This window comes from Corapipo altera, unplaced genomic scaffold (genome assembly GCF_003945725.1).
Source record: "Corapipo altera isolate COAL_440 unplaced genomic scaffold, ASM394572v1 56, whole genome shotgun sequence".
Lineage (NCBI taxonomy): Eukaryota > Metazoa > Chordata > Aves > Passeriformes > Pipridae > Corapipo > Corapipo altera.
Window position 1 is genome coordinate 6,887,843 of NW_020884896.1, and position 19,717 is coordinate 6,907,559.

Below are 19,717 nucleotides of genomic sequence, written 5' to 3' on the forward strand. Positions count from 1 at the left end.
AGCGAATCAGCAAACAACCCTGGCTCGCAGCATATCCCCAAATGGCTGGCCATATAGAAACAGCCTCCTCTGGCCCACAACCCAGCAGCACAGAGGGACATTGGAGAGAATAACAAGAAAAAAGGGGAGGAAAAAAAAAATATAAAAAGAAGCCAAAAACGTGAATTAGTTGTACAGTTTCATGATGGATTCTGAAAATAAACCTCTTCCCAACATGGTTTCCACAATCCTTGTTCCCATTCAAAGAGAAAAATCCTGGGCAGAAGCAGTATAAATCCACAGCTGAGCCATCCCCCCAGTAAACCCAAAGAAAAAACAGCTCTCCCCTTGGCGGCTCAGCTCCTTCTCCACTCTAAAGGCTTGAGCTGAAAGTCAAGAGGGGGCTGTAGATGCCAATCATATTCGTCTGCACTGCAGCCCTTAAATAGAAACACATGAGCGGGACTGAAAGAGAGGGAGGTGGGGTGGAGGGAGCGAGGAGAAGGCGGGGAAGAGTGTTTACTTGAAACAGAAGAAGAAAAAAAGTTATAGCGCCAGATCCCTGCTCAAACGCGGCCACCCCCCGCCTGCCCCCCGCCAGCTCCGCAGTTCCGCATTCCCCGCGGCAGAACAGCCCCGAGCGGGACAGGGGCACAGCAAGCTCCTGCTCCCCCTCTCCATCGCCCCTCGGTGCCTTTTTGGAGCTCTTGGAGCCAGCCTCCCCAGTTGTTCGGTTTCTCTTCATACCAGCTTTTGACTGTCAGAGCCATTTATGAATGAGAGCAGGCTCTCACACAAACAGGGGCCAAGAAAGGTGCAAAATAACCCTTCTCCTCCCTTCCCCCATACTGCTGATGTTTCTTCCTGGATTTTTTGTTTGTTTGTTTGTTTTGTTTTTCTTTTTTATTTCTGACTTTTTCACCCCCAAACCAAAATCATGCATTTTGAGACGGAGTCACAAGGCAGGCACACCACTGTGCCAGATGTGGAGGGAGACCTTGTGCCTCTGCTCGCCGTATGAGACGCGTCTCGGCTCTCGGATGCAACATAAACAGCACAGATGGGGCCTCTACACTCTCAAGCCCAGGCACAGACTGATTGTGCTCTGCCTGGAAACTGCCTTGAAAAGCCATGAAAACCTTTTGGACATCAGGGTTTCTTAACCTGCCCTCATTTTATACAGTCTTCAAAGTGTCATACCAGAGCAAAAAGCACCTACAATTTTCAAAGTAAGAGCCAACGTGCCTGAATGCAAAATTATTTTACAGGTTACCTGAATTACAGCAGTTTGGGACACCAGCATTATTATATATTTTACATATTAAGAGGCAGTCGCTCTGGATTAAGATGCGGATGGAAAGGGGAAACAGAGGCAGATGTATAACTTGCTGAATGTCCCATTTCACGTGACAGGGGCAGAGCCAGGAGCAGACTCCAGGTCTCCTGGACTTCTGATGACAAATTGGCTACAAGAGATGGGAAGGAATCAGCATGGTCTGAAACTGTCCACCAGAAAAGTCAAGGGACTGACAGCCAAGAACAGGATGCTGGGCCCTGTATTTCCAAACCCAGGATGTCCGTATGCATTTGGGCTGGAGATGTAAAGTGATTCTACAGACAAGTAATTAGCATCCCTGCCAAGAAAGAGGTAAAGAATGCATCAGCCATTAAAGCAGCATCCTGTGAAATGAAAATCCTAGAACAAAAAGCAATTAATTCAACTGTTTCCTGAAAGGAAGCACTATCACAATGCCTCCCTTTGGACCAGATTGAAGAAATCCAGAAAATTAGAAGACTTCCTTGCTCCCTAAGCGTGCCTCTGACTCTCCTCAAGTTACATAAGTTAATTTTCTTTAAAGAGGAGTCATCTCCTCTAGAAGTTTGTGTTTAAGAGATTTAGCTTTTATATAGATAGTTGAACCACAGCCAGTAGTAGGGATAGGGGGAGAAGACCATGAACTGACAACATGGAAATTTATATTAAAAATTTTCACCATAGCTGTCCATTCCAAATAAGCATCATGTTTCTCTTCATGATGAATCAACTTGACTTATACATTCTGGTTTAAACCAGTGCTAGTTGGGTAGCCTAAAGTGCAATAAGATGCTTTCCCCTGTTTCACACTGTTTCTCAGTGCAAAATGTGGCAGCATTATAATATTCCTTTGACCTATTTATACAAGTAACATCTACCACCCCTACTTCATTTTAGTCTTTTTTAGATGAATACAAGTTCTTGAAACGGAAACAAAAGCCATCATGGCTTTATGTTTATGCATGTGCACCAGCAGAGAATTCCACATGCAGAAAAGAAAAATGAGGGACCGAACAGTGGCAAGGGGAGTAGGGGACATGCAGAAAGCTAATTGCTAAACCCACAACCCAAATGCCTTCTTTCCTCTAACCTCCTAGACAGTTTTCATGGGAGTAGAATAAGAAAAAAAAATCCAAAACACAGCACTGGCTTGGTGGCAGGAACAGTGATGCACGTGTCCCTGCTGGGAACAAGGAGAAGACCAGGCTGGAGCGCAGGCTGGCAAACACCCCACCAGCAGCCACTGAGGCCAAGCCAGGAACCGTGTGCCAGGGGAGTGCCCTTGCCAGGAAACATGGAGAATCTCCACTCCAAATCCACCACAACTCTGGCTTTAAAAAAAACCCCCACAAACAAAAACAAAACCAAACAACATAAAAATAAACAAACAAAACCAAACCAACAAACAAACAAACAAACAAAAACAAAAACAAGCGCCACAACCCACTTACAACAGTCCACCAAGACAGGTTATATCTGCATACTGATATCTGAAATCCAGCAAGACTTTAAAATGCTCGTTACTCTGTCCTGCCTTGGATAAGCTACTCACTGCAGGAGGATTTCTTTGTTGCTACAGAGGCTGGAGGAACGTATACAATTAAGAGATTGTTTTAACAGAAGCTTGTATAAGTGCTACAGGGCTCCTATTAGCACCAAAAAAAAAATAGGGTGATAAATTCCTTGGCCTAGGAAGTAACGAAGGTCAAACAAACTTGCTCCTTTACAGGTACAGCAGATCATACCTAGAGGATATCCTTCTTTCGAGGGGTGGGGTCCCTGTGGCTCCCAGAGTGATGCTCATCCAGGATTAGGTACTACACATTGAGGAAGATTTCAGTAACAGAGCAAAGAAAGGAAGAAGAAGAGGAGGAAAGAGGACATAGATCATTCCAGTAATCAAAAGCTTTAAACATTTTCTGGGTAGCCTGGTTTAGTTTGTTACTACATTCCCTTCAGGCACAGTCAGAAGGGTAAAAGACTTTAATCCTCCTCAGCCTTCCATCCCCCACAAGAATCTTTAGACAAATTACTCCTCAATGACACTTAGGATGCCAACAACGTTGCTGGTACACTATGTGAGACTCCAGGCTTGCCCCCAAAAAGGGATTCAAAAGAACAAGACAGGCAACACCACAGGGAGCACAGCACCAATTACACCCACTGCCGTGGGTGCTTCCACATCCCTCCAATTAGTTCAGGTCTAATTTGTACCACAGAACACAGCGGGCTCAGTGTGAGCACATCAGAGAAGAGGGATGCAGAGTGGAGTGAGTTCCCCAGCAAGCTCACATGCAGGCTGCAATGCTGCCCTGACATGATAGCCCTACTTTTTTAAAAGCATCTTCAGCCCAGGCAGGAGAAATGGAGAGGATAGGATAAGACTGATGTGCCAGGTAAAGGTCCCCCCTCCTCTCCCTCCAAGAAAGCAAAATAAGTGTTTTGGTTTAGCTCCAACTTGCAAGCCCTCCCCATAGCAGAGCACAAGACAGATTGCTGGCTGAAATAAGAGTTTGCTTGCCTCTCCATTTCTTTTTGCCTCGAGTCCGTTTCCTGGTTAAAGTCTTGAGGATACCCCTCCTCCTCTCCATAGGGCTCCACTTTACAATCCTCCCGCTCCTCACCTCAGCGAGTCTCTTCCTGGGGCTGAGCAGAAATGTCATCGGAGCTCGTCATGCCCTTCACAGCTGGCACTATTAAGTGACACAGTGTCCCCCTCACCAGGCAGCGAGGAGGGAGCATCATTCCTCCTGCTGTACTCGGAGACCAGCAACTACTGTGAAAGCCTCTTAAATAAGTGCGCACAGTACCCCTTCCAACAACATCCTCCTCCTCCTGTGTTGCAACAGCTAAGACCTACGATGGTTTTGCAATAGCCAAAAATTAAAACCACCAACTGGACTCCAAAAATAAAATCATCTGGATATGGAAATCTGAGACTCCTGATCTTTGCCAGATTACTCTGTTGTTATCAGGCTATAAACATGTCTGTTCTTTTAATCCATACAGCACACAGGCTTTTATATTGCTCTTTTATGATTATCAATCAAGTGTTTACAGATTGAGACTAAATGAATTAGTACTGGGCTGGTCAGTGGAAGCTCTGCAGAGGCAGCCAAAACCACAGAAACGGTCAGTGAATGCCATAAGGCTGACTCACAGCTGAACAACCAACTGGCAGGTAGTCCAGCTCTTCTGACATGGGCACAACTGAGGACACGTGCAGGGTCTGCACACAGGGGTGTCTGGCAGACGTGTCCCCAAGTGTCACGGCATTCCATAGGACAGTGTCAGAACTCTGCGTTTTTCCACGCATAGGGAGGAGTAACTGTGGTAGCTTGGATCTAGAGCTGTGGTTTCTTGTTAAAGTCAGTTCTTGAAGGGCAAACCTTTATGAATCTCTGGAAAACTCCTTTTGGGGAAGGAGGAAGAGAAAAAAAAAATCCCAGAATAGCAGCAAGCCTACTTAAAATCCTCAAATCTGTCTAATTCCTCACAGCCATCATCCGCCCAGCTTCCCCTAAAAACTTTACCTTTTTTCTTTCTTATCAGAAGGACCACATGACTTTGATAAATAAACATACTTAAAATTACATGTTTTCCTTGAGCCTCCACCAGTGATTTATTCCAAAGTATTTTAAGATAGAGAGCTTAGGTCTGCCTAAAAATTGGGCTAAGTGTCTATTGCACAAAAGATAAAGCAGAGTTTGCCATGTAATGCACACAAGAGTATACAAAAGTTCATGATCTCGCAGGGGTCTTGGAAAAGGAGTTCCTAAAATAACCAATTCCTAGAGTAAGCAGTAGGATGAGACTGATGAAGCCTGCTACAAATCTCTTTTGGGAACAATACGGATTTAGATCAAAACTGTGTTCCTCAGTCTAGGATCTCTTCTCTTCAGTGAGGGGGTTTTTGTTTTGGCGTTTTGGATTTTTGTCCTTCTGATATTCTTAATGTGCCCTAAGCAGCTGGGGTTTTGACTCATATCCTGGATACTCCTGCACTCCAGCCTATCACTATTCAGCCCCCTTCCCACTTACCAAAATTAAGGATATATTTACACATCTATTATTCCTGGAGGTAAAAGACCACTCACAGCTTACAGCAATAGTAAAGGGGATTCATCTCCAACCATTCCACCAGACAGCTATGCCCCAGTTCTAGTATTTAACTTCAGAGCTCATCAGCTCTTGGTATAGCAGACCTGAGCCACAAAGCTTTAGGGACAGAGACAAAAGTTCATCACCACCCACAGTTACTACAGAAATTCAGTACAAGTCCAGTCTCAAAGTCTTAACAATAAAAGAGTCCTGGCAAAAACCCCTTTGCCACATTAGAGAAGAAAATAAATACTTGGGCAAGTCTATCAAATGGGTTATTAATAGACTATCATTTCTGTAATTTCAGAAGCGGGTGACACCCTGCTATTAAACAGAAATGGGGTGGAAAGCAGAAAGGGAATGGTTTTGATCTGACCTTGTAAGTGATTCAGAAGACCCAAAGCCAGAGAAGTTTGGCCTAAAACCTTGTCCAAATCCCAAAGAATGTCCAAGAATAAAACAGGGTTGAGCACTACACACCCAGTGATGGCCAGGTCAGCACGCAAATCCTCTCACCCTGGGTTAGCAGCCATGATTAACATACTTTCTCTCTAAGTGAGCATCCATCCTTCCACCTTCCTCAACTCCGCAGTGCTCATGTGCTCTGCAAGCCTTTCAGTATATGGAGCAATAGCTTCCTTGCAGAGTAGCCAAAACTCCAGTATTTCTTGTTATCTTTTTGGCTAAACATGCCAAAAATCTGGTCTAGATGGTAACTCCATGAGCTGCATTAACTCCCTCCTGGCCCCCTGGGTTGCTGCTACAAACAATTACAGGGGGCCCATGTCAACAGCATGCATTGCCACCAAGAAAAGAGTATGACCACCATTCACAGCAGCAGAAAATTAACCTGATGCCTGGAGTCACTCCCCAGCACAAGACATGTGTAGTATTTTCTAGCACTTGAAGAACCAAGATCTAGGTTTCAAGAGTTTGGGACAAGTAGCAGCTTTAAGGTACACCGTGGTTTCCAGCACTGGTGTGTGTGTGATGCACAGCTAAAATCAGCAGCAAAACACAGCCCCTAAGGGGAGGGCCTCAAGAATGAGCTTGGCCCATGGTAAATGGCAGGCACTCTCTCAAGCAAGTGCTCCAGTTCAGTTCTTTCTTCACGGTCCTCAGCAGCATTTCCAACGAAATCCTGAAAAATTCAGTGCTGACCTTTGCCAAGTGGAGACTATTAGTCTCAGGATTTTTATTTTTTATTTTTGATCTGCTAGGTTTTAAAACTGAGCCAAGAAAAATTAGAGGCAGGAGGGTAAAGTAAGAAATTGAGTCCTATTTCCACTCCTTCTTGGAAAGTTGGCTCTCCAAACAGCAATTCCAACCAACTAGGTTACAGGTAGCAACAGTTAAGAATACTTAAGTATTTGCACACAAATCTGTTAAACTGCTTGGAGATTTTCACACAGCTGCCAAATTGGGTCTTCCACCAGGCTGAAGTCACCTATATACTCTAGTATTTGCCCTAGTCCTGCTCAGTAGTTCAACACATGGCATGGAGCAGAGTAGCCAAGGAGTTTAACAGCAGTCAGGGTGACCCATATAGTGTCCCACCACAGCACCTCTCCAGATGTGGCTGTATGGCACCCATCGTTTTCCAGAGCAGGAAATTAAATCACTTGCAATTCTTTGTTAGACTCTCCACTTCATGGAGCAGGTTCATGACCTCAGCTAGAGCTTGGGCAGCATGAAACTGTCCCCAGGCCACAGCCTAAGACACATATATGAGTCTTTACTACACGGGTAAAGATCATATCCAAATTCGAGCCTGCTTTGCCAGCTTAACACATCAGGGTACAGCCCATGGCAGATATGTACTGAAGAATAGCTGCTTTGGAAGCTGGGTATTCGTTTGGATGAGAAGCAAACTGAAAGGACACATTAACTAGAAGAACGTGGAGAGCTAAGAACCTGCCAAATGTACATAACACTTCTGAGCAGCACTATATATCAACATTCACCTTCTTGAGCACCATGCAATGCAATTAATCACTTATATTTGCACTATCATCACACACAGAATTTTTTTATGCTAAACTAGCAACATGCATTTAGCTAAAAGCAGTCAGTAGAAGGGATAAAATTTGTATCTATTTAAGATTTTGCTTCCTTGCCTTTCAAGAAAGCTAATAACTTTGGCATTCAGTTTGCCAATTTATATAAAACCACAATGAAACAGTCCCAACAGATGCATTGAGTCAGAAAAACACTACCTCACCCCCCCAAGCCAGGTAATCTGAAGGGTTCTTGTCATTTTTCCTATGGGACACCACCTCTTCTGTCTCCTCCTCAACATGTTTCTCTCCTGCTCAGTCTCATTCTGTTTTCTGTCTCAACTTCCCAGTGACCTGTCAACCAACAGGCTCCTGTGACTAAATACTTCAGATATTTCTGCACTTTTATATCCAGCTACCACCCTGAAATTAGACCTATTCTGCTAAGATGAGCAGAGCACCCCCCCTCCCAAGGTTATATTCAACTTCTGTCAAGGATAGTATTTCTGGAATCATAGCAGTATTACTCACTAAAAGCTCCAGGCGAGTAAGCACTTATCCGCTGAGGATGGTGGGATTTTGTTCACATACTTTGAACAGGGCATGAACTTGAATATTTACCAAATGTGGTATGGAAAGCAGCAGGAGCATTTCCATCTTTCCTTCCCCCAAGACCTATGTGTAGCCTTAACTGACAGGGTGACCAGCCCAGCATCCTGTGCAGGCACAGGGTCTATCTCTTAGTTTTTGCCTTGTATGGGACTACTTCTCCCCAGACCTTGACACCTCATCTAGAAGTTGTTCCCCTGCTCCCTTCTCCTTCCCAACTCCTTGTCTGATGCTCCCTTGAAAATTTTGCAACTTTGTCAGAATCCCATCTTATTCATGTAACACCCTTTCTACTTACTGTGCAAATGCAAAAGAGCATTTCAGAAGGATAGGGAACACATAGTTGTGTTTCTCTGATTTGTCTTGACTCATAAGATTTCTCAGTTTTGCTCCTCTTCTTCTCTCCTCCATCCCACACAGAATAGTGAGAGTGCAGCTGTGCAGGTACTTAGCTGGGGCCAGGGTCAACCCACCACAAGCAGGGAAGCTGCCTTGGATTGTGGCTTTGAGTTGGGTAAGGAAAATAAAACACAGCAAACTACTAACCACTGCTAGCAGCAACATCAAGGTGAGGTAGTCACCAGAAAAGCAAAGTTCTTCCTTGTGAGAAATCGTGCATCACGAAAAAACAATTTTTGTGACAAGACAACACATCCTGGTATCCACTGTCAGAGACTCACATTCAAGATAACTCCAAAAATCACACACAGCTTGAACAACAGAATGCTCTTTTTAATAGCATGCAGAACACCAAGATGCAAGAAATTACCTGGAGCGACGCTCTTTTTTGGAGTCTCAGACAAACTGGACATCCAAACTTGAAATCCAATCATAGGGCAGCCATAAAAACAGAAAGTAATTAGAGACACAAGAAAACAATCAAAAAACAGTCATATCAGAAAGTCTGAGAGTTAGTAAAGACAGCTTTGAAAGATACATTAAGTTTTTCTTAAGAGTAGTGTTGGCATGATGGAGACTCAGAGGAAGGTCAAGTCATAAGAACCACCCAGTTAATTTTTATGTTTTAGGGGATTTGCAGAACTCAGGAAACTGATCTGTAGGTGACCCAATTCTGAGATCTCAGAATAGGATATGCCCCGAACTTATTCCCAATAGGACAGGGAACCAAGAGACAGTTTGACTTATTAAGCCTCAGATCTGCAAAACTATTTAGCTTTGCAGCTGTTAATGATCCCCAAAAGACCAAAGGACAACTCACAGAGACTGAGCTTAGCAAACACATGTAAGTTTCTACAAACCCTGGAATAACATTAAGGAAAATAACAATAGACAAATAATGCTCCCCGGAAAAGAGTACAAAGCTCCAATAAAGGTACCTTCAAAGTATGACTAGAAGTTCCATCTTTTTAGCAAATGTTTATGACACAGAGATCTGATTAAAGAGAAAGTTAATGGAATTGCTACCAACAAGGTCAAAAGATATTCCTCCCCCTTTGTGAAATGGGATGTAAATACTTGGCTTGGGATTCTGGAGATAGTTCTCTAATGTTAAGTGCTGCTTTTTTTCTTGAATGCACTGGAAGCATGTTTTAAAACTTAGCAGGTTTGCCCCCATTTTTTAAGTAAGAACCAGCAAGCATTCCCCTTCTGTGGGATGAGGGAGCAGAAGGGTAGCTGTTACTCTCATATTGCATGGGAGAAGAGATGGAGGAGAGGTGTTTATATTACACTCTAAGACTTTCCTAAATCTGATAAGCAACTCCAAAATGAAATTTGAAAAAAAAAAACAAACCCAACTTAATTGCAATGAGGAACCCTGATCTGGACCTATCAGTTTAATAACAGAGAAGATGTACCCTTCAATGAGTTGGAGAGAGAGGCAAGCTATACTGGTGGCCTTGTCTATTTGACTTGCTACTGTCTTCTGAACTGCAGAATATCTCCAAGACAGTCAAACATCAGGAATAGATTCTTAGTACATATATAACTGAGAAATTGCTAGCATGATACAAACCTTAAGAAACAGCTCTCAAACTTTCCCAATGGAAACCAGAAGTTCAAGAAACACATTGCTGCATTTCCTCAGCACTAAGAGAATGGTGAGGTTTTGAAATCCTTTCTTTAGATCAGGGACACAATTTTCATTGTGTAGAACAAAACTGGAACTCAAATGGATTCAGTATTTTGCTTACTTTACAATAAGCTCTTTATAGTGCCAGCCTTGAGAAAAATTTGAAGTCTTTCAACCACCTAACTCTCAAACCCATGCAGTCCACTGTCACAATACACTACAAAAACTGTAGTAAATTACAATAATTTACTTTGGACTACCACTTAAGAAAGAATGAAAAAGGCTCTGCACTGGTAGAGTATAACAGGAAATCATCTGGCAGAGTAACTTATGGTATAGCTTATGGAGGGAATATACAGCATGTTTCTATTACAGACTTGGGGCATGCACGGAAAAGGGTGTGAAGGAGTTGTTGTCAGCAACTTGTCTATTAGCTTTTGAATAGACTTCCACTGCCTTCAGGAACAGGATTATGAACTTCAGTCAGCTGTCAGATCTTTTTCCAGACAGAAGAACCTGAGTACAGCAGTGATAAATCAAGCAGATGATGTATTGCAGGAGCAACTGGGAAGATGTCAAAGTTTGCCCCCATCCAAGCTGGCAGCAAAAGGCTGAAACACCCAATAATTAAAGACAGAGGTATTAAGCTGCACTTACCACAAGCTTAGGGCTACCCTAGATCTGTCTGTCAAAGAAGAGAGGTAGTTTAAACTTAGATCCTCAGTAGCCATATCTATAGATATCCCATGTGAGATCTCAAAGAACCAAACTCACCATAAAACCCCAATTCTGTTAGCCATCATCAAATAATAATAAAAAAAAAATTGAAATTTTTTTCTCCTTGTCAAAACTAAGCCAGAATAAAAGGGCAATATAAGTATTAATTGGTAAACAATCCCACAGGTCCACAATGTGGGCTTCTCAGCCCAGGAAGCAGCATAAAAGCAGCAGCACTTCTCAGCTGCCCCAGCCCAACAGCAGCTAGATGTGGATGAGGTTGCTTCTGAAGCAGAAGACAGCCAGCATATTTCAGCTGTTCCTGCACATCTGCTTAGCATTCAACTTCCTTCTTGGGATTTTTTTTTTTTTATTCCAAGACGTTTAAGCTCTAATTGCTACCAGCTTTTAAGAGTCCCCCCTACAAATAATAAAAATATCAGACATTAGTGATAGATTCCACTTCACAGAGAGCTCAAATGAAGAGCTGTGGCGGGAGCCAGCGTCCAGGGAGGAGGTCAAAGGCCCCAGAAGCATGCTGTGCCCAAGCCACCAAACACAAGCTCTGAATGGCCCTGGGTTTTCCCTTTAGGACAGGACTTTACTGGAATTCTGCATGGGGCTTGGAGCTAGTTTCCAATGGGATTGGTAACGGTAAACGAACAAACCCTCGCTTCCTGCCACTCCTCTCCCCTGTTGCCACACAGCTGAGCACTGGCTGGTCTCAGATGACTTGGAGGTGGGGGGGAATCTCAGTATTTAGAAGAGAGGTAAAAGTTGCCTGAGTAAGGCAACGGCATCCCAATTCTGCTTCAAACACCAGTCCCCACAGCCCTTGTTGCCGACTTCAGCTGGAGCCAGAACAAACCCTTTCAATTGGAATTATTTTTAAAAGCTCAAAAGAAACATGGATCCATAAATTACTGCTAAGCCACAGGGCCAAGGCAGTTGTGATGTACACAGAGGAGGCTTTCCTGTGGAGCCACACTGCACAGAAATAGCAGCAGAGCAGGCGTGTCACTGGAAGCAGCTGCTGAACCCCCATCCCATTGCTTCCAAGCTGCCAACACAGAGTTGGGCAAGCCCCAGATAGATCGACTGAGTTCCTCAGGTGTGAAAGAAAAGGAAGAAGTTGGAAGGGCAAAAAAGCTTTAAAGACAAAATTTAGCTGGTTGCTGTGGTGAACATGAAACATTATTTTAGATTTCACCAGAAGCTTTTCTGCTGCCAGTGAGACTGGTTTGTTTGCTGCTCCTCCCACCACTGGCAAGAGCACAGGCGCCAGACTGCTGGGGACTAATGCTTTATGCTTGTGATACAGCCCCACTCATCTCATTTTAGCAGCAGACTATTTGTCTTGTGTGCAGTTAGAGCAAAATGAGCTTCCAGAAAACCCTACAAAAGCTGAAGCCAGTCTATAGTCAAATGCACGAGCTCAATGCTACTGAAATCCAGGAGATGCCACATTCATGGTTCATATCAGTATTGCACATCCAGCTAGGTTCCTGCTCCAACAGGTGCAGAGAAACTCCTCCACAGGCATTTTAGCAGCAGCTACTGATGCAGGTTCCCTTTTGTTAATAACACTGCCCCAAATGTTTAGTTCAATGCTGAGTCCAGGATCCATTATTTAATACTGCTGTCAAGGCCAGAAGGGACACTCTCCTAAAGATTCACAAGTTGAATGCTGCTGGGGCTATAAGGGACCTTTATAACAATTTTTTTTAAACTAATGTCTGTATGGCTGTCCAGCTTGTTAAGCTACATATTTTCCAACAACACTCCTGCAGTAATTCCAGGGAATGGGATCATACTAATCATGTGTCTCAGTGTGATTGTAGTTCTGGCTGTGTAGCCCTTGCCCTAAATGATTTCTGTGCATAGCTGAGAAGTTAGCTTGGGCCAAAGACAGGTCCCAACGAGTGATCTGGATGTGGCTACCTTGCTTTGGAGGGCAAAGAGTTTAATTACACAGGTATGACCTGTTCCATAGAAGTTGCCTTCCATAGGAGATAACATTCCTAAGTCCATTTAATTAATAAAACTCTTTTGTTCTCATGAAGCTCTACCTTAAACATCAACTGGGAATACTAAAATCTCCCAGCTCTTAAGGTGCACCTTAAATTACCGTGAAAACAACTATAAGAACAAGTGACCATGCTGAAGAGATGCTGACATCTGAGAGACTGCAGCTTTCCAACAGTGATCAATTTTGTAGGTCATTAGTCCTCTCCATGAGAAGGTACTACTGGCTCTGTTACTCACCACCACAGTGGTGAGCACTGCTGACTGTTTTGCAGATTTATTTTCCTGACTTCTATACTTCCTGGTTTAATTGGAAAGTTGAAAAGAAGTGAAAAAAAAAAAAAAAAAAGAAAAAGGGCAATATAATTAGTGATTCTTCTTCTTCTTTATTTCTCCCCTGGAGCTGGGGGAAATAAATGCTGCTACTGAAAAATGAGGGTGCCCTCATCCCAACAGTGGTATTTGGTAAGTCAGCAAGCAGCAGGCTGACCACGCTGTTCCTTAGAAGTGTCCACTTCCCCGAATTGGCCTAGAGCCATGTTTGCTGCAATGTTCATGACGTATGGCGGAACAGAAAACAGAAATTAAGCCTGTATTTCAATCTACATTTTGGAAGACAAGCCTGCTAAAGAGTTAGTATAAATGAAGTGCCATGTTGTCCTGGGAGCTCAGGTGGGACACCTTACTGCCCTGAGCAGGTAAGGAACTGCAGAGAGCCAAGCTCAGTCTACTCAATACAGAGCTTCTTGCTGGGATTTTGCCTCCAAAAACATCCTCCTCCTCCTGAAAAGGTGAGGCTGGCTGTCCATACAACCAAGAGCAGAAAGCTCAGTGAGAAACCCTAAAACTGTGTGTTCACCCATACCCTTGTGAGCCATTTCCAAAACCTTCATCCCCCAGGCCCATTGACCATCCTTGGTCAGCTTGCTACAGGTTTCTCTCCCCTAGCCCCTTCCCCTTCAGCTGGGGCTTGACACTTTGGTTAAATGGGAAGGCAGTAAGATGCAATAGTACTAGACTAGGAGAGGGAGAGAGCAATACTTGGTGTTGCTAACCTACCCCAGGAACAGAAGTACTTTTACCAGAGAATTACTCTGATACAGAGTCTACACGTAGCTTTGCAACATGGCTGTAAAACAGCTTGGAAAAAAGAAAAATGCAGATGAGCCTTCATCTGAACTGGAACCATTTTCACACATTCTTGGCTCACACAATTAACTCATTCAATTAGGCAGAGAACAACAGACAGTGAGAAAAATGGGAGGATGGTACAGAACGGTTGTGAGTGTTTTGATCTATCTCAAGCACTACTGCTCAGGGCACCCTACTGAACTGCACCATTGATGTTTCTCCCTCCAGGCTCCAAAAAGACCTAAACAAAAACAATGCTCGTGCCCAGTGCCTGACCCAGGGGGTGCCTGGTCAGCCATTACACTTCTTAGGTACCACAGTGACAGATTTATTTGCTACTCTAATTGCTGGGCAAGCAGCAGTCACCCCTGTCCCTCACCAGGACAGCTTAAATAAGCTTTTCATGGGATGCTGATGCATCATGTTTAAAGCAAATGTTTTAAGACAGTCCTTGGAGAAATACAAATATATTAATTTTGTCCCCCACTAGGAGATCGCATTTTAAAGTAAACCTCATCCTTGCAGAGGTATCTCCTCCTCTATACACTTGAAGCTGAACATCACCTCCACTCCCCATGCCATCTGTTCAAGAGGGCTATATCTTGAAAAAATATTTGACTAGTAGATTATCAAACATGCAAATCCAGCTAAAGTGCCTGAGTAAGAGGATTGGCAGCAGGCATTAAATAAGGCCTTTAATTTTAGTCTTATTCATCAAGTTCAGCCCCATCATGAACAGCCTGTGCAGGGCTTGTGCTTGGGAAGAGGCACTGCCTTTGTGCGGGGGGCTGAAGGCAGATGTACTGAGCTGCAGCGACAGCCAGTATCTTCCTCTCTCCCTGGCAGAAGTGGCTACCCCAGGAGTTGCTGTGGCTCGTTGCCTCCCCAGCACCACACTGCAGACCAAACTCAGACCACGTCCACTTGCCACGTAGCCTGGCGTACGCTAGACCCACACATGCTTCTTGGAAAATGTTCACATCTGGCCTTCACGTGACTAGAGCATGCCTCAGAAATTCATCATCTGGATAACTCACTCCTGCAGGGGAGAAATCCACAACCAGAGAGCCCTTTCCTGAGCTGGAACAGAGCAGTGGGGCCAGAGGATTGTGTGCTTGACAAACTGCACAGTGACACGCTCACCAGCTGCATTTCATAGCCTCATACAGTCCTTCATCCTTTCTAAAAGTACAAACGCAAAGAAAACTTAGTCCCAATTTTCCACTCTGCTTACTTTTTGAAAAGCCCATTTTAATCCCATTTGCAGACCCTGAAGTATCCAGGACTGTTTAGCTTTTGTTCTGGCAACCATAGCTCATATTAACTCTTTCCACATGGCAAGTGAGGACTTTCCCACATGATCACTATGGTACAGCCCCTGCACATACAGTTTTGTAGCAGTTCCAAGTTGGCTGGGAAGTGCCTAGAATATCTGAATGTTAATCCACATCTACAGCTGTACAAACTGAGAGCATCACCCCTCTGAGGAAAAAAACCAACCTCCAGCATGGCCAAGGAAGAGGGCAGAGAAGCCCCTAACATTGCACTTGAAAATTCACAGGTACATACACTTGATGGGATTCAGGTGTGGCTCAAAAAAAAAAAAAAAAGGAGCAAGAGTCAAATTCCAACTGTGAAGCAGTCACACTGCCAAGCACAGAACACATAAGGCAGCATTGGCATGTCCAGGCAGAGAGGCCAATAATCGATGCATACATTATAACTCCTGCTGAATACCTCTGTAAGTAAAGCTTCCAGTCCTCTTGGGTTAGCTGAACCACACCATCCACAGTGGATTGAAGAAGATTTTTCCTGTCATGCAGCCTGGACACAGGCCAGGTAGAATGTGGCGGGTGTAAAGCCACACACAAAGCTAGAGGCACTTAGGGAGAGCTGTTTTAGGGGTGAGTGCTCTCAATAGCCTAAGGACATACACCCTACACTGAGGTTTCCTACTCATGAGAGAGATTCAAGTGCTCCTCTGCCTAAGTTACCCAAAATGCCCAAGGAAGATCTGCTCCTCTCAGCCAGTCAGACCCATCTGTGCTGCATACAGATTCCTGCAGTGGCAGAGGATCATCGCCCTCCACTACAGCTCCCAAGTGCATTTCTCACCTGCCTTATCTAGTGTGCCAAAACCAAAAGACCAGTACTCTCTGTGCAAGAGAGGAAAAACCCACGCAGGCAGCACTAATACCATCTGCCACCAACAGACAGAAGTGGGAGGCAGAAAGGGAGCAGATTGAGAACAGAGAGCTCCTTAAAAGCAAGCAAAATGCCAATATATCCTCTAAGGTACCATGCGCTTTTTCAGTACTCGGCTTGAAGGCTCTCTGAGGCATTTGCAGGGTGCATGCTGTTCTGCCATGGCTGTGCTTAAGCCACACCTCATATTTGCAGGCCTCCCCTGCCTGCCCAGTCTCCCTGCTCTCTCTCCCAGAGACAGGGTTCTCCACATCATCAATGCTGAACTGGGAACAGCGAAGAACACAAACACATTCCTTTCCCTAATCCTGTACTCTGTCCCCACACTTCAGTTTAAAAGTCAAGGAGCAAAACAAAAAACCCACACAACACACAACTTTCTCTCTTATCCCATCTTCCTCCCACCCCAGCATATAGGCCACCCAGAAGATGACAGTGATCCTATACATCTAATGGGCCATGTCTTGTCAGCAGAAAACTGAAGCAGCACAGAATAAAGTCTCCTATCTGCTCTTCTCTTCAAGTAGCCTCAGGCAGAAGTCCAAAGCATTTCAGTTTAAGCAGTGACTTTAAAAATATGGTGCACAAGGCGAAGTGTGAGATCAGCATCCTCCTGCCAGAATACCACAGGCTGGATTTAGAGCGTGGGATTGGAGTGGACAGATTCACATCTTGACTGAAGATGCAGAATTGGGTCACACACACAGATGCTGCAAGGAGATGAAATCTGCCTGACTTAGCGGCAGCTCTTCCTCAAATCCTGCTCTCTGCCAGTGCACCTGAGCATAGAGCAATAGTCCTGCTTTGGGAAAAAAAAAAGAAAAACAACCACAGAATGGATGTTTCTCTAATTATATGAAGAACTTGTTAAGAAAAGATTTAGAGGCTTGTTACAAAATCAGAACAGAAAATTAGCTGTTTGGGGAATTACTATATCAAGGAAAAGCCAATAAAATTACCAGAAGTTTAGCAAATTCACTACCTGAGAAAGAATAATTCTCTGTCATGAGAAAAGGAAGCTCTGTCATCAAGGACTGAACTCAAGATGCACATTGAGATCATTAACTACTAATGTCTTCCAGAACCAGGCCCAAGATGTATATCCACAGTAATTAAATGCTAAGGTTTGTTTGGTCCTTGGTTGCTATGCCTCTGGCTATTCTATCCTTCTTTTATTACTAAATCCTTTATCTTCCTATTAAAGAAAAAAAAGTAAAAGCTATGTGAGAACCAAAATGTTCTGCCAGAATCTGCTGTTTTTAAATTCCATGCAGTAATTAGTACGTACAGCCAAGAAGGTTAATCGTATGATGAGGGAACAGATCCTGATTTCTGATCAAGAGCAATCTTGCCAGTACATGCTTGTGAAGTTATAAAATAGTGGCTGGCAAACTACCTCATCAACAGGCTAAACGGCATCAAGGAGCCAGTCCACCATCACTGTTTCTGCCATAATTGTAGAAAACAATGTAAGAAACACAGCACACACATGTGATTCATCAGGACACAAACAAGAGCACGTGCCTTGTCTACAGGGATCATGTCATACCACAGATTTCTTACAAGGATGAAGACACCAAGACCAAGCTACAGGGTTTAAGATGTTCCTGGGACCTTGCCATGGATTTGGACAGACTTAGATTCTCATTCACCACCTTAAAAAAAAAAAAAAGGGGAGGGCATAAAAAAATTGACCTTCCAAGCTAAAGCTTTCACTTCGGATGGAGTATAGGGAGACAGACTTCAGAGACAAACACCAGGAGAGCAGAATGACTCAAAGTAACATTTGAGTTAAAAATCACATTTTAGCTTTGTTGCTATCACCTCAGCTTAGATTCACTAATCAATAGCAAACTGTCTGCTTCATTACTCAGGCACCCAATGCAGGTAGCCCCAAGACATCTGCTACAGTCACCACCCTGACAGAAGATACATTGCCTCATGCTGGGATTTACCACGTTAGTTAATTGGATTTTTCGGCCTCTTTAGTAACACGTTCTCAGATTTGGCCCCTTTGAGAACCCGTTTAAAAGGCTTAGAGTTCTTCTGACTGAGAAGATAGAACTGAGACAGATTTCACAGTCAACTGAGTAAGTTAAGGCAGTTAGCCCACAGTTCTAATATTAAAAGGGTTTCCACCACTCCAGATGACATCCCATCAATACCACAACAACCTTAAGGCAAAGGAAAGGCAACATTGCATCTCTGAGAGAGAGGTCCTTCCTTCTCCCTCCAGTGCAGCCATCTCCCACAAATATAAAATACCTGCCAGGCCTGGAGGCCACACATTCCCTTCTCTCCCTGTGCCCATATGTAGCTACACAGGCCTGCCAGAGGCCTGTGAAGCTGGCAGGCAGCTCCACACTCAGTTGCATCAACCAAGCTTTGCCCCAAGGGTTGGCACCTCAGTCCTGCAATAGGTAAAGACAGTTCCAGCCATACAGCCCTACCAATCCAGCTAGTGGCTCACACATTTGTGACTCTGTTGAATGATTAAGCATAGAAGGGCTAGCACACACTATTCCTTTTCTCTGTGTCATCTTAAAGGAGGCAGTTCAAACTAAGTTAAGAAAATAAAGCTCATTTATAAAAAAACAAAAAAGCGAGACTTGCCATGGAGCTGTAAGTGCAAGCTAGGCACGTGCAATGTGACAGGACCAGAAAGGTTAAGCTGTGAAGTGATGAGCCTAGCTCAGCTTGTAAAGGCAGAGAAAGCCAAAAGTTGAGCCATTTCCCTCTGTAATTACAAAGGAAGAAGAAAAAACTATCCCTAATAACAAAGTAGCATAAGGCAACTCCCTGAGGCTGACAGAATACACATCCTCAGCGCGAGAGTGAGGAAGATGGTTTTTCTAGTAAAGAAGAAACAACTTTTGCCATCAGCTCCACCCATAATCCCAAAGCAGCATCCCACAAAGTGATCAGCCACAAGGGCCCGTGGTGTTGTTACCATGATCTGCTTGTTTCTCACTTGAGGTCCTGCTTCTGTCATTGCTGCAACTCTCTCAACTCTACTTAGTAATTTCCCCATTGAGGGAAAAGAGAGCATTACAGATGTTTCTATAAAAAGTTCATGAAGTAGCTTCCAACAGACTGAAGTTTTTATTTACTTGCCAGTGGATACATCCTTCCTAGTTTTAGATTACAGGAGGGAAAGAAAGCAGTGATTGTTGTCTGTGTGTAGCCATAATCTTACTAGCCCAAAAATTGGACATGGGAACCCAGCTGAAACCTCCATAGTTCACTCATGCAGGGAAGTCTCATCAGCATCCTCACTGAGGTAACATTGGCTTGGACCAAGTTGTTAAGTTAATATTCTAAGTGCTCAATTACAGGGGCTGTTTAAAGAGACTTCAGCTGTCCGAGTCAGCCAAAGCTCAGCCAACTTGACACAGACAGGAACTGAACAATGAGGGAAAGGAGACATTGCATACTGAAGGAGCCATAACTTCTATTTTTTTAAAGACTTATTCCTCCTCAGTTGGAGGAGCATCCTACCACATCGCAACAAGGTGCCAGAGAAAGCTGCTGAGCAATGGCTTGAAGCCAGCTGTGCCCCCAGCAGCAAGCTGGGCTGTCAGCAGTGGGGGTTTCATTATGACTTCA

The 19,717-nt window shown here is 44.0% G+C and overlaps 1 protein-coding gene across 5 annotated transcripts in view; it reads right to left on the reverse strand.

Annotated features, from left to right (window-relative positions):
• Nucleotides 1-19,717, reverse strand: part of SH3PXD2A (SH3 and PX domains 2A) — a 251,225-nt gene that overhangs the window by 63,896 nt on the left and 167,612 nt on the right. For 2 of the 5 annotated variants that reach the window (XM_027647887.1, XM_027647884.1), the window contains exon 7: nt 8,771-8,818. The exons of 2 other annotated variants lie outside the window; for them this stretch is intronic. In XM_027647887.1, the coding sequence (XP_027503688.1) occupies nt 8,771-8,818 (48 nt within the window). Of the gene's footprint in view, nt 1-3,918; nt 3,984-8,770; nt 8,819-19,717 lie in introns of those variants that run through there. One more of the 5 variants, XM_027647889.1, reaches the window with a different exon arrangement.